The following is a 20743-nucleotide window of genomic DNA, read 5'->3' as shown; positions in this document are numbered from 1 at the left end:
GGTCCCCAGGTGCCTGTCTGGTCATTGGTACTCAGACCAGAGCAAAGGGCTCCGTTCCCACCATGAATGGTATCCAGGGGTCAGAGCCTAGGAGGGAGTGAGAAGCCTTGAACTTCAGTCTCTGCCGGCACTTACAGCACACTATACAAGTCACATGGCACACCTAAGCCTGTGTACTTAGCAATAAATAAACCTTGCCCATTTTACAGGGCCCGTACCAGAACATACTTATCTTATTGCACAAACTTGTGCTAAGGCATTAGGAAACACTATTTGGTTGGACTCTAATATATAACGTGAGAGGGGACACTGATCTGTCATGGACGAGCCTGAACAGGATATCAAGGAGAAGCTGGCAGGTGAGTCTGGATTCTGTCTCCAACATGGTGCTCAAGGGGAGCTGTGGCAGAGGGTAGTGGGGAAGGGCGTGGCTACTGCCTTGCCCAAGGTATAGAACTGTCAAAGGAAGCATTCAGACCCCAGTTTGTTGCCATCCAGTTAGATTTGGGAAAGTTCCTGGATGACTTAGCAGGAATTCACAAACCTATTGCTCCACTCACAAACTCATGTGGGAGACGTCGCTTGAGACAGACTTCAGTCTCTGGACAGATGGCTGAGTCATGTCCACGGCAGAGGTTGGAAGGGCAAAGGCGACCTCACAATCCCTTTGTGCTGAGTGAGAAGGGGGCTGTGCTGGGCAGGGCTGTCTCCCCACTGGGTGCATTTGACACAGCTGTACAAGCAGGGCTTGCATTTGGAGAGATCCAAGGCATTGCTGGCTTGAAATTATTCATTTCAACTTCTACCCTGGCAAGTGTTGTGCCAAGTGTGTACCTACACGTCACCTTGGTGCCCTTTACTGTCATCTGCCTCTTCTGTTCTGCACAAGCTCATTCAACTCGAAAGACTCATTCATCTTTGGAGTTTTGTCATCACTCTTGTGTTGGCAATCAAACCCTGGGCCTCAGGCATGACAGGCAAGCACCGTACCACTGAACGATATCCTCAGCCCTACAAGTGTTTGTTTTAAAGATTTATTTATTGAATGTATGTGAGTACACTGCCACTGTCTTCAGACACACCGGAAGAGGGCACTGGATCCATTACAGATGGTTGTGAGCCACCATGTGGTTGCTGAGAACTGAACCCACACCCTCTGGAAGAGCAGTCAGTGCTCTTAACTGCTGAGCCATCTTTCCAGCCTCTGTGGTGCACACTTTTAATCTCAATACTCAGAGACAGAGTCAGGTGGATTTTTGAGTTTGAAATCAGCCCAGAAGCCGGGTGGTGGTGGCGCACGCCTTTAATCCCAGCACTTGGGAGGCAGAGACAGGCGGATTTCTGAGTTCGAGGACAGCCAGGGCTACACAGAGAAACCCTGTCTCGAACCCTCCCCCCCCCCCCAAAAAAAAAAAATCAGCCCAGAGTAACGAGCGAATTCCAGGACAGCCAGAACCACACAGAGAATCCCTTTGTCCAAAAGAAGCAGCCCAACCTACAAGGGTTTTTTTTTGTTGTTTTTTTTTTTTTTTTTGTTTTGTTTTTGTTTTGTTTTTTCTTGGAGACAGGGTTTCTCTGTGTAGCACTGGCTGTCCTGGAACTCACTCTGTAGACCAGGCTAGCCTCGAACTCAGAAATCCGCCTGCCTCTGCCTCCCAAGTGCTGGGATTAAAGGCGTGCGCCACCACCGCCCGGCTACAAGGTTTTTAAGAAAGATTTTTAAATACTTTTTTTCTTGGTCTATGGGTCAGAAAGCTCTGTATAACTAGGCCTTTCTACTATGTAGCTTCACTAGAGGCCTGGAAACACAAAACAGGGCATACCAAAAATACTAACAGAAATGTAAGGGCATAGATTATAAATATTCCTTTCCCAGATTAGGCACCACTTTATAGACTTGGCTACCTTTCATGACTTGGTAATTAGAAAAAAAAAAAAAAAAGAATCACTCAAGGTTAAAACTAGGGCCCCTGGGATGGCCAGTTGCCACTTAAGCCTAAGACCTGAGTCCAATCCCCAGAGTCCACTTAAAAGATTTCACACATGCTCCATGGCATGCCCCAGCCAGAAATAAACCTTTATTATTTCTTTAAGATTAAAACTAGTCGGGCTAGAGAGATGATGGCTCTGTGGCTAAGAGTACTTGACTGCTCTACCAGAGGTCCTGAGTTCAATTCTCAGCAACTACACGGCGGCTCACAACCATCTGTAATGGGATCTGGTGCCCTCTAGTCACTGTCCTTTTTCTGGCCTACAAGTGAAGGGAGAATAGGCTTGGGGTGGGGGAGTGGGAAGCAGACCCTTTCTCAACTGAGCAGGCACAGCCAAGCTCCGGAACTACCGCTTCTCAGACCATTTATCTCTTTCCTAATTATCTCCCAGGTCAAAGTCAACAAGACATGAACCCACACTTGCCAACTGAGCCACGCGATGGCAGACCTGTCAGCATCGGTCTAGGCAAGGACTAGGCTCTTCGACCATGTTGTATAACTGTGCTCGCCAGTGGCCTGCGCAGCACCACTTTAGTGCATGCAGTCCTTGAGATAGTAAATTGTCAAGACTCACATTCGATGCCATAGTCCCACAAAATATTGAAGTATCAGCTCTTAAGGGATGCTGTAAGAATCACACCCAGTGATTGGTACCTGGCCCACAAATAAGTATTTCATAGTAACTTTTCTTTTTTCTTTTTTTTTTTTTTTTTTTTCTTTTTTTTTTTTCTTTTTGGTTTTTTTGAGGTTTCTCTGTGTAGCCCTGGCTGTCCTGGAACTCACTCTGTAGACCAGGCTGGCCTCGAACTCAGAAATCCGCCTGCCTCTGCCTCCCAAGTGCTGGGATTAAAGGCATGCGCCACCACCGCCCGGCGTAACTTTTCAAACTGCTAACCAAATATTACAACCGCTACACTGCCAATGCCTTAAAATATCCACTGTGTACTTTCCTTTCTTATGTATGGGTGACTTTCTGCATGTATGTGCACTATATATGCCTGGTACCCTCAGAGTCCGGAAGAGGGCATCCGGTCCCTTGGAACTGGAGTTACAGATAGTTATCAGCCATCATGTGGGTGCTGAGAATGGAACCCAGGTCCTCTGGATGAGCTGCTAGTGGTCTTAACTGCTGAGGCATCTCTCCAGTCCTCCATTGCATATTTTAAATCTCTTATTAAGAGCTAAAAATATCACTCAGGGTATACTTGCCCTACATGTATTTAACCCCCAGTCCTGAGACAGAAGCTAGGTGTGGTGTGCATGCCTGTCATTCTAAGGCTGAGGGTAGGAGAGCCCTGAGTTTAAGGTCTATTTGGGCTATATAGTGAGACCTGCTTTCAAAGACAGAGAGGGGCTGGAGAGGTGACTCAGGAAGCTGGGTGCTTACAGCAATTCCAGGGGTCCAGTTTGGTTCTCATCTGGCAACTCACAACTGCTAACTCCAGGTCCAGAGGATCCAACACTTTTTGGCACACACACAGCATTCAAAAAAACATCTAAGTCTTTTTCAAATTAAACAAAAACACACCTTGGAAAGACTGGCTGGCATTAAACTGCAAGCTTTCTGTTAGTAGTAGGCCAGATGAGCACAGATCTCAGTCAGCAAAGCACTCTGAAGTCTCAGCTCACAATCTACAAAAGCTTTAAGTCTACGTATCGTTCAATTCTTAGGATCATCTTTGCTGTAATAACTGATGTCAACAATCTTTAAAGTGGCTATTTTATCTCTTAAAAACTATATTGAATTTATGGGTGATCAGAGCTGGTGCTTAAAGTAAGAATTCAGGACTCCAAAGAAAATGACTTCATTGAAATTGAACTGCACAGACAAGAGTTAAGTTACCAGAACCTACTCCAGGTGAGCTGCTCTGAACTGGGGATTCCCTCAGAACAAGTGGAGAAGATAAGGAAGCTGCCGAACACACTGCTCCGGAAGGTAGGTCACGCATCACCGAATGCATGATTCTGGTGGGTGAAGGCAATCATTCAGCTTTTATGTTCCAAGCAAAGCTTAAGGTGCTGGAACTTACAGGAGAGCCACAAAGCAACTGGGTCACTTTTCTCTTTTTCTAAATATTTATATGAATACACTGTAGCTTCAGACACACCAGAAAAGGGCAGGATCCCATTACAGATGGTTGTGAGCCACCATGCGGTTGCTAGGAATTGAACTCAGAACCTCTGGAACAGCAGTCAGTGCTCTTAATCACTGAGTTGGGTCACTTTCAACCAGGCATTTCTGCTCATTTTACAAACCTCCTTCAGACATTTCTTAAGGACCCAAGTGGCAAGTGACACTCCACTTGAGACTTATTTTTAGCTAGGCCCATCTCTGGCTAATAGAGACGTTGGCCTCAGATATGGTCTGTATTGCTTAGCAATCCACAGAAATGTTTCTTGGAACTTTTCTGCCCGGAATGAAAATGTAGATCAAGTTTTAATACCAGGTTTCATGCCTTATGATTTTTTTCTTTCTCTCCAAGCGGCCAGTGGTGGCACACACCTTTAATAATCCCAGCAATTGGGAGGTGGGTGGATCTGTGGTGGTTATTTTAAGTTCTGGCCTTTTTATTGATGTCAGTCCTTAATAATGGATTCTTTATAAATTATCATTAAGTCACAAGATAATCATACTTTCCAGACAGTGTTAACATAAATTAAGCTGGGCATGGTAGTACACACCTTGATGATCCCAGCACTTGGGAGAAGCAGAGGCAGACATATCTCTGAATTCCAGGCAGAGATTCTGTGTCAGAAAGATAAAGTAATTCAACTGCTAACAGTTCGCATGGAGAGAGGAGGAAATCTGAAGTAGCTTCCAGCAATAGTCCACCTTATTTCAGTGACCAGTATTCTTAAATCACTCAATCTTTCCGGTCATGTAGGACAAAGACATTCAAAGGCTCCAGGACTTTCAGGAGATAGAACTCCTCTTGGTGAAGAGTGGAAGCCCCGAATGGACTCAACACACAGCATCACCTCGGACAGAGACATCATGCTATAATAGCAACGCTGCAAAAATGACTTACTAGGTCCAGAAGGGTCTGGAGTCATTTTGCCAATGAGGCCAGGAGCATGTGACAATCTGGCTAACCACAATGAATTTTGGAAATTGTCCTCTACAGCTTCTGAGTAGGAATTGTTTGACAAGCAAGCACAGCTACAGCACCCTTGAGGCCAAATTTATTTTGACTGAGCTACATATATGCCCAGCTTCACTGACATATACATTGGAATTACTTATGATCTGAGTAGATTAACTTCTCCAGACTGAGACAACTTGTGAAGACAGCTCATTGTCACTACAACTGGTGGCAGCTTTACCAGCTTAACTCAAAGGCTGGCAGTCATCATATCCCAAGCTGGTCTTCAAGCCCACTTTTGGGGAGTATTAAATAGCTGTCACTCCTCCATTCCTCTACATAGCCACTGCTCCCCGAGTAGCTTCACCTGATCCTTATGAACTGAGTTTAGTTAAAACACCAGGGCTCCTCAGAGACCAAGAAACTCTTTGCATTCTTAGCCACTGAGATTAGAAGTAAGGTTAAGGGCACACAGTAGGAATTACCGTGGTTGGGAGGGCTTTTAAACCGTGTTGGCTCCAGTGGCTCAACAGCAGCTGACTGTGACCAGGCAGGATGGGTCCTCGAGTGACAACTCCTTTAACTGTGTTTCACTTTCAATAGGAAAATTTAGTCAGCTCAAGGTTGCTTAGGTTAATAGCTAGAAATAATTATTTTCAAAGTGAAGATTGTTTTCAATTAGTCAATTTTAATTGAAAAACAAATTAGGAGGCTAATGTTACCCTCCATCCTAATGGCAGAACCTAGTAGGTGCTATCCAGTGGCTACAGTGCACAGTAATCCAATCATAAAGCTAACGAACAAATTCTTACCTGCTCTAATAAGCATACTCCACAAAGAGAATGGGGCGGGGAGGTGGGGCTGGGGATCTATTAACCCAGAGAGCTTAGACTTTCTGTGTGTAGTGGAGTACTGACCCCACATGCTGGCATTACAGATGCACAGACCCTTTTCTTTGTCCCAAGACAAATCCTGGGGGTTTTAGAGACACTCGGTGAGGTTTACTTCATATCGTAGATGTATGTACAATCCCTGCACAGGGAACAACTCCATTAAGCAATTCCCAGATTGTCTTAGGTGGAATGAACCAGGCAGCACAATGAAAGTTAGGCTAAGATGCCCGAGAAGCTAACTGGGTTAGAATAGAGAATCAACACTCTTAACTCCTAGCTGCTTACAGCTTGCTGACTGACAACAGAGACTGGAGTAATGCACTTCCTTGGTACTGTCAGCACTGGAGGACTTCCAGGGCAGCTCACAGCTGCAGTGGTGCACTGAGGAGAGGGCAGCAGGCAATGGGGGAGGGAGCTGCACCTCTTCTTTTTATGGACCAACTCCAATATCAAGACCTGTGCCTGCATACACGCTGAACTCATAGCTCACCTCAAAGGGACCGAGTCTTACTGAGCCTTACTGAGCATGGCATGGTGGAAAAGGACGATAGGAACTAATGCTTGCCTATGTGAGCCCCACACATCTGCTGGGGCTTTTCAAGTCCTGATCAATTTTTCATAGAGTAAATGTTTTCGTTAACCTTCCTTGGAAAGCTGCTTACAAGTAACAATTCCCTGGCTGCCATCTAAATGAAAAAGATACCGTGTGTGTGTGTGTGTGTGTGTGTGTGTGTGTGTGTGTGTGTGTGTGTGTGTGTGTGTGTGCGCGCGCGCGCGCGCGCGCTATAGTGTTCAGGAGTCTAAATCTGGCCAAGTATGATAGTGTACTCATAACCCAAGCAATTGATGAAAAGCTTCCCAAGTTCCAGACTAGGCTGGGTGACACCATGAGACCATCAAGAATAAAAGGGAAAGCGTACTTTTAAAATCTGTCATATATTGAGGTCAGCTAATATGTTTATCAGTCACTACCTACACCAAGATCTTTTCCCACTTAAAAAAAATGTTTATTAAGAAATAGCATATACACAAAAGCACACAAACATACAGTTCAAAGAGAAAAAAGCCCATCCAGTTTGAGAAAGTGCAGTGGCCATTCCTCTAAAAACCCCTTTGCCTTGCAAGGTCCTTCTCAAAGTAGCTGCTAACATGATGTGTAGTATGTCAACTGTTTCACTTTCATTTACCATGTATTGTCAACAGCCTGTTTTGACCTTTACCAAAGTGAATCATAATGGATAAATCCTTCTGTGGCTTGATTTTTGGGGACATTATTACATCCTGTGTCATCCATGGTCACAGGTGGAGCTGACGTTCATCTTCATGCCTGTGGAACTCCATGGTGGGGATGGGTCATGCTAGTTATCCAACACAAATGCTGATGGGATCCTCCCAGGCTGTTGGTGGTTTAGGTTTTCTTTTCTTCATTACACAGATGACATTAAGATATTTGTTCATCCTTTTCCTGGCAACATGTAAGTTTCTTGAGTATATGTACCTAGGGCTGACACTTAACTGTGCTGAACTATTTCCAAAGTTGTTCCTAAACAAACCTGTTGACAGATAACTAATCTATACTTGAGATGGCTGAGGGAAAGAAATAGATCACTGTGAAACTTGGGAAATGCATTTTAATAGAAAATCCATCATTCTGACACAATGAAAATGCCATTTACCCTGTTTCAGCTTACTTGAAAAGCACTTTTTAAAAGCAACACGTTCAACTTCAAAGTGCTGTGTCCTGTATCTCAAGATAAATGTTTCCAAGTATGGTAACTGAAAATGGCAAATTCAGAACATATATGATGGACACCATCATGTATAAAAAGACATCTATATATATTGTACATTCCCACCTCCTACTTCCTGCCCCCTTCCCTAGTACTTGGAAGGAAGAATAGGCAGTACCAGGATTGTGATCCTGGATCTAGAAAGGAGCAGACAGTCAGGGGTAAGGGAAGACAGATCACCGAATACTTCACTGTTGTTTTTAAACCAAGAACAAGCATTACAATTACAGTTATCAACAAATTAAAATGCATAGCCATCCAGGAGGGTTCTTTCACAAGGAAATAGAAACCAGTCTTAACAAAGCTTGAAAGCCAACCCTGAATGAACTGTCACCCCACAGAATGTTTCATGCACCTAGACGGTAACTAAAACAAAACATACTCAAACCACTCATCAACAATGCATCTATCTACCACCTAGATGGGAAGTCAAAAAACTTTCTGATTGTACAGAAAATCTTTAATTGGGTGGCTCAGTTCAAAGGGTATGTGTTCTTAGACCCTGGAATGGCCTCTGGTCTTCTGTGATAGTGCTTGCATTCAAGGTGAGAATTGATGTAGAAGAATTTATCTAAGCAGAACACCATGAACAGTTTAACAGCTCATGATTACAGAGGTATACAAGTGGTTTCAAATCCAACTGAAGTGCAGCTGGAATGTACTGCAGAGGCTTGGCTGTGTAGTTTGACTACACTCTACAGGAGAGGCCTAAGAGCAGGCTCCAGTTCTCCACCCTCTTGAGAAATACAAAGTAAAGAGCTATTAGTCTGAGAACTACTGAGTAAAAGCTCGGATTTTACAAAGGGAACCTCCTCTTTCAGAGACATAAGTTACACAGCATAACTGAGACTTGAGAATACATTGAGTGAGACATGCACACACACAAATACACACATATACACTTGTGTAAGCCCCCCCCCCCCCGTACACACTAAAAACATGCACACACATGAAACTAGCTATAGCTATGAGTATTACCGGAGATAGTTTAACAGAGATTGATTATACTGTTATACTTTCATGTGGTAAAAAGTTCCAAAAAGGCATTAAAAAGATCAACTAACTGCTTGCCCTGATTTCAAAATTAAGACCAGCTTTCCAAAAGACATGACACATAGACAACACACTCTCTCTCTCTCTCTCTCTCTCTCTCTCTCTCTCTCTCTCTCTCTCTCTCTCTCTCTCTCTCACACACACACACACACACACACACACACACACACCCCAAATGACAGTCAGCTATTTGGTCTACAAAATAGCAATGCATTTCTTATGGTAAGTTTCCAAGTCTATGCTGGGCAGCCTAAGGAGCAAACTCTCTCAAATCCTTCACCTGCATCTAAATGTCCGAAAAACACCTTTTCACAGGAGCCCAATTTGCTGTACTTCATTCATATTCACTCTTGAGTCTAGATGAGGCAGAGGAGAGCAGTCTGGCACTTTACTGCTTGAGCAACAATGTCATCAAGCAACAAAACATAGCTTAGAGCTGGATGACCTGGTGTTTGCCAGACCGTGGCTGACAATTGACTTCATCTTCACTTGTCGCATCTCTCCATCTTCAGAGACAGCCTCCCCACCTACTGCTGCATCTCTAGATAAGCGGGAGAAGCCAGAAGGGCTCTGTCCCCCTTAACATGTTCTCATATAGTTTCCAAAAGTGATGGCTTCATGATTTGTCCAAGTTTAGTAGAGAGTATTTTACTTAATAAATTCTGCAAAGAGTCCTAACACATACTAGATAGAAGGAGCACAGTGGCACTACAGTTAGAAAAGACAGCAGAGACCCACTGATCGACACGAGGCCATTTCCTAGATAACAACTTGCTCAGTTTCTTCACCTATAAACTGATGGCAGTATTGAGAAACTAAGTCACAAGGAACTGCTGTGACATGTCATCACTTGTGGTAGGGAGAGAACCTTACAGTCGACATGCTGCTAGTTGCCTGTGAAATGCCTGCTTTTTTCCTCAAATATGCTTATTACATATACTATATACTACATACACAGAAATATATACATTTATAATCAAACAAGACTAGATTAAAAAAAATATTGGTATAGGATTTAAAGGAAAAGAAATAGCTGGAAGTTTCTGAATGTCCGCCTAAATCCTTTTCATAGGTTGCCAGAGGAAGACACTGTGAGGTTATTCAGAACCTTTTATTACTAAAGAAACCTCATGGGTGTAAAAATATATTCTAGTTCACTGTACACCTTTGCTATTGAAAGTAAATCCAAATTTATTCATAACCACCCAAGACTGAAGCACCATTAAAACATCAAACAGGAAGTTGTATGATAAAACTTCCCTTCACCAGGTTAGGAAGGTGTTCACTACACCTCATTCCTAGTGCGCCTCACAGTTAAAAACAGGGATTAGTTGGAGTTGGTCACTTTATTAGAAAAGAGCAACACTAAAGCCTTTCAATGACACAGACAATCAACTTTGTAACAGAAAGTCAGAGATACTTTATTTTCACTTCTAAATCCAAAGGCTAAGTATAGCAGAAGTGTAAAAATGGAATCCCAGTCTGCTTCACATGAATACTAACGTTTAATCCTGTTTTCAAAGTCCAAGACTGAAAACTTGCAAGTAAACACTGAGCAAGCCACATGTTTAGGTAATATTTCTTAAAAAGTCTTAAAGAAAAAATATGATACAGGACCTAAGTTTTCAAAGTGGCATATGTGCTATTAACACATGTTCTGAAATCTGGTAGGTCACAACAGTCCTGAATTAATTTTTAATAATAATAATTAAAAAAAAACAAATAACTAACTGACTTTATACTTTTTCTACGCCACTATAGCTTTCTTTCACCTCATTTTAATGTTGATCTTCACTTTATTCCGTTTTCAGTATTCTTCAAAAACTCTTCAACAGTAGTCCTACAATGCAAAATTTGGGGAAAATTGATAATTAGACAGCATATAAAAGGTAAAATTTTATGACTAAGTGTTGGCCCAGTCGCTAACTGCTAAGCATGATACATGTGTATATAAAATGTCTGCATTGGTTTTACATCAAGGCATCGGTGTGGTTCTTAGAGCCATGAGCCTGTGTGTGCTGCCTATGTGTGAATGCTTCACACAGACAACTATACTGCTTTCCTAAAACAGGAATGCCACCAATACGTCACCTAATTGGTACTTCCTTTCATTAGGAATATTTCCCACGCCACTAACCCAAAGATTGAACAGTTAGAGGTCTTAAGAGCACCTATAAAACCTAGCTTTAAACAGTTCTTTAAGAACCCAACCTCATCTGATAGTCAGTCAGTTCTTTGTGTCACTGATCCAAGTGTCTGTCCTTGCTAGATGCTGCTGCTCTCAATGTCTCAGCCAGTGATTATTCCTCCATACTATGGCTGACTGCAAATTCTCCTACACAGTAGGAAACGTTAAGCACATACCTCTTAAAGACTTGAGAATTGCACTGAATGTAACAAGGCGGGTAATATGAAGTGTTTATTGTATTTAAAATTCTTTAAAGATATCTAATTCTGGGCACCACTGCATCCCTACACACAGTTGAAAAAAAATTCCATTCTGTTAACATATGATTTGTAAGATTTCACGCAATACACAAAAAACCCCTCTATGCTTCTTGTAAAGAACAAAAAGGATACACAACAGTTAAGCGTAAAGGTCACAGGCAATAGCATTCAAACACGGATGTGGGTAGAGAAAGGAGTACCTGGCATGAATACCTGCTTAGTTTGACTGAATCCTTGATTTCTAATTTGGCTTTTCATGGGCCGCTCACAACACCAACGCTGTGTGAGGTATGGTAGTCAGCTGCAATAATTCATAAACCCTACACTTCCATCAATCCAATGCTACTGGCTCTCGAGTTACAGAACAAACTGCATTAGAATGCAAGGCAATAAAGCAAAAAACTAGAAACATCCTGGACAAATAAATACTAGCAGTTTAATTAAAACAAAGTAGTCCAACATGTGCCTCAGAAATAGTTAAGTTTTAAAGCATATGTTTCTGCCAATGTACCAACACAAGATGGACTTAATACCAAAAAGAAAAAAAAAAAAAAAACAGTTCAACCTTTTTACTAAAAAAAAAAAAAAAAAAAAAAAAAAAGAAATGACAGCAAAATCCCTAAAAAAAGGATAATTAACTTTTCAATGGCGACTATATTACATACGTGGACAGTAATTTCCAAAGAGGCACACTAATGGGGGCACGAAGTCTGCTACAAAATAGCTGAGACAAAACAATGTACCTCAAAATGTTTTGCAGGACTACACTGTCTTTTCCTTCAGAAGAGGCTTTTGTATGTCTTCTTACTCGGCTTAGCTCCATCTTCATCTGTGCATACTTACGCTGCACTGTCAAACAGTAACAAAAAGCCCTAATCAAAGTGAGAAACAATACACTTACCTCTGTCTGATCTGAGGTCTTATCAGATCAGTTTTAATTGGACTGAGTGTCACCTTCAGATTTAATGTCTTCACTGGTCCCATTGACCTCATTCTTAGTGTCACTTTCCTTCGAGTCAGGGTTTGTGTCTTCACTTTGTTTTTCTCGACTACTGGACTTCACACTACTCTTTTTGTCATCAGATCCCTTCTTTTCTGCCATAAAAGAAGACATTGACCATGGAATTTAGAGTGAAACACAATAAATCCATTGCGATTTAAAAAGGGAAGCACTGAGAGCAAAGACAGAACCATTTCCCACGGCCTGTAAGGAAAAGTCTGCAGTCAGTGATGTCGGCCTGAGAAACAGACAGAAAGGAAACACAAAATTCTCCCAAACTCGCTAAAGTCACCCTAGAATTTACAATTTCAGTAAATTTCATTCTAGACCAGCCAAAGGCAACAAGAACGGTACAAAAGGCAATAAATACACAAAACATGGGTTAAGTTGCAAAGGCAAATGGCACCCAGAAAGAAATTTAACATTTAAATGACACATTTATTAAAAGAATGTGTGTATTTAAATATCCAAGAGGGATCACACCTAGTAAGAAAATGGGATCTTCAATACAAAAACCCAAATTTCTATTTTCTGTAATGAAATCTAGGAGTTTTTTTCCCCTAAAGGAAAGGAAAAATTAAAACTCAGTTTGGGAAGGGGGAGGGGGAGGGGGAGAGGGAGGAGAGAGAGAAGAGAGGGAGAGGGAGAGAGGGAGAGAGGGAGAAGGAAGCAGTTTCCAGTAGTTTCCAGTCTTCCTATAATTGCATTAGGAAGGTAAAAAGCCCACTTGAAGAAGTGTCTATCTGCCTTTCAGCTGTACATGTCCCTCTAAAAAAGGATTCTGCAGAAAATATTAAACACACTTTCCATAAAAGCTATTTCCCCCCTTAAAACTAAGAATAACTAGTCTGGCAAAATAGGTAAGAGGAAGCTATCTGCATAGCAAACCCCTGGAAGGAGGATGGCGCTCAAACAGTGCTGTGGACTTGCATCTTATGTAATGGAATGTGTGTCAGGTCCAACATCTGTACAACAAGCAGAGCCATGTCAAAGTGGTTAACCGTAAGACTTGTCTCACATCTGTCTGTCCACCTGTGGGAACTATGCTCTAACTGACCTTGTGGGAAAGTCCTCCCTTTGAGCCTTATGGGCTTCTCCGGTGCACAGGTAGCTTCAATGAGGAAGAGTCGTCTTGTTGCTCCGTAGAGGACTAGTAGTCCAAAAATCTTATCTTCTGGCCTATGTAAATATGGTAGATCTTAATAGTCCTAAGAATATCCGTAATGTGTGTTGGATTTTAGAGTTATGGATCAAACAGAAACTCTCTAAACAGAGTATAGATAGCTCTGAAATTACTTCCCCTTTGTGGAGTCCTGTTTGGTACTTCTGTTCTGATTATAACACATGGAGCAGTGAACAGTCTTATTCATCTGCCATTATTAAATGTTTGTTAGTACAGATGTCTGACGCCCACAGGCCAGAATGCTATCATTTATATACTCAGAAGTGTCCACAACTTCAATAAGCCAATAGATCCATCATTATCTAGAAGTCACCTTAGAGTTTAAGTTAATGCTATAATGGCATGTCCAGCCAAAATAAGCCTGGTCAAGTGTTTCAGTATCCGGTCTTCTCTTTTCCCAAGTCTCACCAAGAAACTTGGGAGTTTTACTAAATTTATCTTATCACAAGTCAGTAACCCAGGACATGTTTTTGGTTCAATACAAAATTATACAAATGTGTCAAGTGGCAAGACTGGAAAAGAACAATTAATAAAACAGTAATATGTGATCAAGTCTCACAAAACATGGGTATTGATTTGATCTGACGTAAGAGTCATCAGGTGACTCTTCAAAATTGATCTCACTTAAAATATACCAAAGCCTTTCTAAATAAAACAGGACAAAGGGGACTTCTCAAATAAGTGCATTAGCCCTCTAACAACACCTGCATTTTAAATCACAGAAACAATGTCTGAGTTTTAATATGCAGAGGGGGAAAAAAAAGGCCTGTCTCTACTGTCCCAATCTAGAAAAAGCCTACATTTACTGAAATAGCTCTAAGAAGTCTGAGATGGTGAGGTGGTGAGCACCACACATGGTCAGCTGTAACCCAGCAGCCAAGAACAGGCATATGGAAAGGACAGGATGGAATCAGGAACAAGGAGCCCAAGCCCTTCCTCTTATCCTTAAAAACCATACAAAGCAAAACAGCCCAAATAATATAAAAAACCGAAGATGCTAAAATAACTCCAAAATAAAATTAAGTTTTAAAAGGAGACCTTGATGATTAAAAACATTATCCTCCAATAAAGGCTAAAAGAGAATTTTTATGAAAACAGGCCAAGGGCCAACTTTACAGTCCATTAATACCACTAACATAGTAACGCAGCAAGCAGCTACTGACAGCAACACCCCAGAAAAAAGCAGACAAGAATAGCATATGGATACAACACAAAGGCTGCTAAGGCACAGTGAGGTGTGAGACAGTGAGGTGTCCACCTTCTGGGAACACAAAGGCTGAGTTAATGACTGCTGCACAGTAGGAACAACGGATGATGTGCATACACTTTGAGAGACATGGAATATTCCAGTTTAAAACAAATGTAGCCAAATAAAGTTAAAAAATTCTACAGCCTCATCGTCCTCAAAGGTAACACAAACTCAGAACAATCTATACAAACTCCCTACAGGCCACCAACTGACTAATGAAGCCAACCTCCACTTTCACACATCAGAGCAGGACGAGAAAGAAAGAGAGCTTGCGACTGAGCTGAGCTGACTGTTGTGGAGCACACACAGCAAGCAGGAGCACGGGCTACTGACAGCGCCTCTCAGAGGAAACCGACCTTTCTCCTTGGACTTTCTATCTTGCTCTCTGTCCCGACTTTTGCTCCTGTGTTTATACGACTTCCGATCTCGGCTTTTTGACCGTCTTCGATCCCGACTGCGAGATCTATGTTTTCTTTCTGATCTGTCATGGCTTCTGCTTCTCCGTCGATCTCTACTTCTTAATAATTTAAAGAAAAAGGAAACAATTTCAGCTGATATTCTAAAAGGGCTCAGAGAATCACATATTTACTACTCAATAATTTAAAATATTTAACTAAAGTTTCCCTTAAGAAACAAACAGGCAGCCTGGTCTACAGAGTGAGTTCCAAGGACATCCAGGGATACACAGAGAAACCCCGTCTTGAAAAAAAAAAATGTTTTTAGATGTATTTATTTTATGAATGAGTATACTGTCACTGCTTTCAGACACACCAGAAGAAGGCACTGGATCCCATTACAGATGATTTTGAGTCACCCTGTGGTTGCTGGGAATTGAACTCAGGGCCTCTGGAAGAGCAGTCAGTGCTCTTAACCTCTGAGCCATCTCTCCAACCCTGAAAAAATTTTTTAAAGGAAAAAAAAGAAGAAAGGAAAAGAATACCTAGCAAAGCACTTTACATTAGACATCTCAAAAATGAAAATTATTGAAAATCTTGCTGTTAATCCCAGCAATCTGGAAGCAGAGGCAGGCAAATGACGGTGAGTTTGATACCAGCCTGATCTACACAGCCAGTCACAGATACAGAGAGACTCTCTTTTGAAATAAAACAAATCAAAACCAAACAAAACAGAGATATACTATCTGGTAGACTGAGTCCTTGGAAAGATTATCTCAAACCCAAAACAGAAGGGCTTCCCTAAAGATGGAAGCTCACCTTTCAACCCTTACAAATCTATCTAGCACATAAGCATTGTCTTTTGTTAGTAGTTCAACAAAATAATCTGATTTTATGACAGCACAGAAGTAATACACATCCATCAATCATTTTATTTCAAATTTAGAATTTTAATTACTACTGAGGCTAGCAACACATGCTCTCTCTATAGACATCCTAATCCTGGGTGGCAACAATCACTCAGTTCTGCATCAGCTATGTGTTCAATAAGGAGAAGCAACCATCTCTGCAGAGCACTATGCCAGTATGAGATTCATGAAATGACTTAATGCATTTTCTTCAACTTACAACAGTTTCAATTATGACACTATATGAGAGCCCCACCATATGAGTTTTTTGCTCATAACTGTGCACTATGGTGTTATCATGAACTAGACACTGTCAGCAGATTTACACACCTGCTTCGCCTTCTGTCTCTACTCCGTGATCTTTTGTGGTCCCGAGACCTGCTGCATCTCCGGTCAGAAGTTCGGCTTGAGTGTCTACTCCGTGAACGACTTCTCTTTCTCCTCTCCCTGTCACGAGCTCTTTCTTTTTCTCTTTCTTCCTCTTCTCTTCGCCTTTTTCTTTCCCGTTCTTCCCTTTCTCTCTCCCGCTCTTTTTCTCTTTCCTCTCTCTCTTGCTTCTCTTTTTTGAGACGTTCATCCCGATCAGGTTCCTCTGTTCTTTTTCTTAACTTTTCCTAAGGAAATCAAATGGGGTTTTTAATTGTAGTACTGGACCAGCCAGCCAGAAGGCCTTGAAAATCCTAGGCAAGTGATCTCTCACTGAGATCACTCAATCGCTAGAGTTTTATACGACTTTAAGACATTTTCAAGCAATTTATAGACTAATTTGTCTATAAATTATGGAGTTCCATAGTCTCAGGGGAAATGTAGAAATTCTGCATCGTGTGTGTGTGTGGGGTGTGTGTGTGTGTGTGTGTGTGTGTGTGTGTGTGTGTGTGTGTAAAACCATTATTTGAGTAATTCTTTAGGTAAAGTTTCAATTTCTGGTATTTGAAAACAAAGTTAGTAAAATATTTTGATATTTTGGCGAACAACAAATTGTCACAGGAATCATCTCTGTGGTTTTTTTTTTTTTTACTTTCAGCACTAGGGGTCAAACCCAGAGCTGGGGTCATGCTAGACAAGCTACAGTCTCAACACACCACTGCTTTAAAGAAATATAAACACCAACAAAATGCCACTCAAGGTTTCTACTGTTGTTTGACCAAATTTTAGCTATATAAAATACAGCATTTTTAGTGATAGTTATCGTTAGAAATTAGTATGTGTGTATGTGAGAGAGATAGACGCTTAGAGAGAGAGAGACACACACTTATAAAAACCTTACTTTTAGTTCTTCCACAGTGGCTTTAATTTTGGCATAGCCCATGTGTTGCTTTCCCATCAAATGGTCATCTACCCGGGACTGGGCATCTCCTACTATCAGAAAGGCTCCACACACTTCACAAACTTCCATTTGTTTTTCTTGGGCAGCAAAACTTTCTATAGTCTGAAATGAGAAGCCAGTTGCTATGAGAGTATCTGAGAAAGAGAAAATAAACAAACTCCAAAAGGAACTTAACATCTACCTTCCATCTCTTCAACCATAACTGAACACCAACTGCTCAACTTTTAAAAAGAAAAGGCTGGAAAAGAGCAACCAACCTGCCTCTTTCAGGAAAGGGGCAGAGCCACTGCTCACCTGACCTAACTGCTGAACACCAAATCACCTTGAAAAAGGTAAATGGTCAGAAAGTTATTTTAGTCTTTGCTTCATATAGATACAGTAACTCAATCATTAAGAAATTAACCTTATGGTGAACAATCTGAGCTCACTACAATGAGGCAACAGAAGCAGTGACCAGAACATCTCATCAGCAGCACCTAAAGCACACACTGCACTCTTCACAGTAAGGTGGGGACACTATGAAACTAAATAGAAGGACAGAATAAATGGAATACATATAACTCAAGCTCACATGGGCATTTATGATTTAAGGAAGGGCTCAGCAAATATGGACTCTTGCCACCAAGCTAGATGACACAAAAATTCCACATGGAAGGAGAGAACTAAGGCTTCAAGTTGTCCTCTGATCTCAACACACATGCTATGACAGGTCTACAGTCATTAAGTAAATAAATGTAAAAATTACAGAATGCAGCCTGCTTGTAGTGAGATAACATGCGATTAATTCTATCCATTGCTCCTTAGCTTCTAACGTCCTCCTAAGAGAAGTCTCAAAAACTAACCTCCCTTCACCTTTGAGACTTGAGTAGACCAAGAAATTCACTGATCTACTTGTCTGATCACAAGGTCCCTAATAAAGGGATTCTGCACAACAGACAGGGTAAAGGATGCTGGGGCAGGGAGGGGGGATGGGAGGGTGTCACAAAAAGATCTGGACAGGGAGGCTGCTGGGTTCTCCCACTTGCTCTATTGCATTAGATCATATTCTTTTTTTCTAATTACATTTCTACCCAGTTGTCCATGTTTCCATAATGCTTATAGAATTAAGTCTCCAATACAACCCAGAAAAGGGCCTGAGAGCTTCCAGATACCTGAATACATGGAGGTTCCTAGAAGGTGGTGAACCTGAAGAGGAGATGGAAGCTTCGCAACCCTTCTCCCAAACCTATGCATCTCTTCTTCATCTGCATCCTTTGTAATATCCTTTATAATAAGCTGGTAAACGTGTTTCAGAGATCTGTGAGGTACGGGAGCAAATGAATTGAACCCGCGGTGAGGGTTTGTGAAAGCTCTAATTGTTAACGTTAGTCAGAAGCACAGGTAAAACCTGGGGCGTGAGTGGCATCTGACATACATGTGCCCGGGACTGTATGTGCACATAGGATGGGGAGAAGGGAAAAGGAAAAGGAGGAAGCTAGAGCAAACATAAGCTCCCAACTTGTGAACGCTAACACTATCTTCAGAAAAACTGCCAGCAGTAAACTGCAGACACTTGGCTAGTCTCTGGTACTGAACTACAGTTCTTGCTTGGTACCGGAGTGCAATCACTAGCTGGGGAATAGCTCAGAGGTAGAGTACTTGCCTGACATGCACAACACCCTGTTTGGTCCTCAGCACTGCATGTGTGCTGGGGGTGGGGGTGGGGAAACAGCGAGCACATCAGTGCAAGCTCATTTTGAGGGGGTTTTATTGTTGTTGTCTGTATCTTCATGTTGTCTGAGGATGCCTTCGATGTAAGGAAGGGCATGGCCTTGTGACCTGCCAACCCAACACACATGGCCTTTTAAGAAAATGCTTGATCCAAACTAAATTATGGACAACAGAAAAAGGTATTCCAAGATTCTCTAAGAACAGATTCCATGTAACTAACAGGCTTCCTGAGAATGCAACAGGTTAAAACTCACCGAGGTTGTAGATCTGAGCAATTCTCTCTCTTCCTTTAACTGTTCAACCAATTTCATCATTCCTTGGGCTTCTTCTACCTTTCCTTCAGATCCTAACTCTTCAATCTAAGACAGAAACACAAAGTCAAGATTCCTTCCCAATCAAGCAAAGAACTTTACAGCCACCATGTTTCATTAGCTTCAGTAGACTGATGTCATTTTGCTTGCTAATATCTGACCCTTGATGTTTATTTTATAACTTAGATGATGCAGATTTTAAGTTCACTAAGTTTTTAAGTATGGACGCAGGCTTATCCACGAAAATCACCATCACCAGTTAGATGTTCCCTCCCTACTCCAAAAGGTTTCCTGTTCACTTATGCACCTCCTTCAGCCTCAATCTTATATAGGTAACCAGGCAGGCAGGCAATCAATAATCTGCTGTCACCATAGATTAGACTGTATCTTCCCAAGTTTTTTTTTTTTTTTTTTTTAAAGATTTGTGTATTTTCTGTATATGAGTACACTGTTGCTGTCTTCAGACACACCAGAAGAGGGCATCAGATCCCATTACAAATGGTTGTGAGCCACCATGTGGTTGCTGGGATTTGAACTCAGGACCTCTGAAAGATCAGTCAGGGCTCTTAACCACTGAGCCATATCACCAGTCCCAACCCCCAAGTTTTATATAAATGTTATGTGGCTTATAGCCCTCGCTCAGTCTTCTTTCAGATGGTTTAAACATTTATCAGTATTACTGCAAACAGTTAATTCCTTTACACTGCAGAATCTTATGTCACTATACATAATTTTGGTTTTCTTAAGACAGTATCCTGTCTCCCCAGCCTTGGCTACCCTGCTACTTACTAGAGCCAAACCTTGCCTTGAACTCAAGGCATTCCCCCTGCCCTAGTTCTGAGCTTAGGGCTACCGACTTTCCCACGGAATTGTTGATGAACACTTGAATGTGGTGGGATAGGGGTATGAGTGATTTTAAATAAAATTATGACCAGTAGTGTGCCAAGTTGTATAGACACATTTATGTTTTGCATAAAGGAACAGGTTACATTTTTAACCTTTTAAGAAGCAAACTACAGACACACACACATACCCACAGACACCCACACCAGATTAAACTCTTCTAGACGGCTTGTACCTGATCATTTTACACACCCATCAGCAGCAACGTCTGAAAACTCTAAAGAGCCCAAATCCTTCACAACACTCGAGTACTTTATACAGTCGGGTTTGTTGCTGCTGCTGCTGCTGCTGGATTTTTGTTTTTTTGAGACAGGGCTTCTCTGTTTAGCTCTGGCTATCTTGGAACTTGATTTGTAAACCAGACTAGACTGGCCCGGAACCCTACACAGAGCTAGGATTAAATGTGTGTGCCACAATGCCTGGCTAGTTAACCTTTTTAATTGACACCAATAAAACATTGTTAAATATATCCCCCCCTGTTGAGTATTCAGTTTGTATT

The 20743-nt window shown here is 41.7% G+C and overlaps 2 protein-coding genes across 7 annotated transcripts in view; one reads left to right on the top strand and one right to left on the bottom strand.

Annotated features, from left to right (window-relative positions):
* Luc7l3 (LUC7 like 3 pre-mRNA splicing factor) overlaps window positions 1-20743 on the bottom strand; it is a 335229-nt gene that overhangs the window by 297205 nt on the left and 17281 nt on the right. Inside the window, exons 6-12 of one of the 5 annotated variants that reach the window (XM_034505321.2) lie at window positions 19285-19389; window positions 17261-17422; window positions 16324-16607; window positions 15047-15207; window positions 12213-12353; window positions 12002-12107; window positions 10207-10650 (exon numbers count right to left, since the gene is read on the bottom strand). In XM_034505321.2, the coding sequence (XP_034361212.1) occupies window positions 10602-10650; window positions 12002-12107; window positions 12213-12353; window positions 15047-15207; window positions 16324-16607; window positions 17261-17422; window positions 19285-19389 (1008 nt within the window). In that variant the 3' untranslated portion in view covers window positions 10207-10601. Of the gene's footprint in view, window positions 1-10206; window positions 12108-12159; window positions 12354-13315; window positions 13438-15046; window positions 15208-16323; window positions 16608-17260; window positions 17423-19284; window positions 19390-20743 lie in introns of those variants that run through there. The other 4 variants (XM_034505320.2, XM_034505322.2, XM_076935996.1 and 1 more) reach the window with 4 other exon arrangements.
* Ankrd40cl (ANKRD40 C-terminal like) lies at window positions 225-7214 on the top strand. Of its 2 annotated transcripts, XM_034504396.2 has the most exons (4): window positions 285-359; window positions 2383-2457; window positions 3752-3927; window positions 4877-7214. In XM_034504396.2, the coding sequence occupies exons 1-4, from the start codon at window positions 320-322 to the stop codon at window positions 5021-5023; spliced, it is 438 nt and encodes a 145-aa protein (XP_034360287.1). In that variant the 5' UTR covers window positions 285-319; the 3' UTR covers window positions 5024-7214. The 2 variants fall into 2 exon arrangements, with proteins under 2 accessions (XP_076792114.1, XP_034360287.1); XM_076935999.1 differs by lacking the exon at window positions 2383-2457 and having other exon boundaries at window positions 225-359.

Source organism: Arvicanthis niloticus, chromosome 6 (genome assembly GCF_011762505.2).
Source record: "Arvicanthis niloticus isolate mArvNil1 chromosome 6, mArvNil1.pat.X, whole genome shotgun sequence".
Classification (NCBI taxonomy): domain Eukaryota; kingdom Metazoa; phylum Chordata; class Mammalia; order Rodentia; family Muridae; genus Arvicanthis; species Arvicanthis niloticus.
The sequence above is the reverse complement of the archived record's forward strand: the minus strand, read 5'-3'. Positions and strand labels throughout refer to the sequence as shown.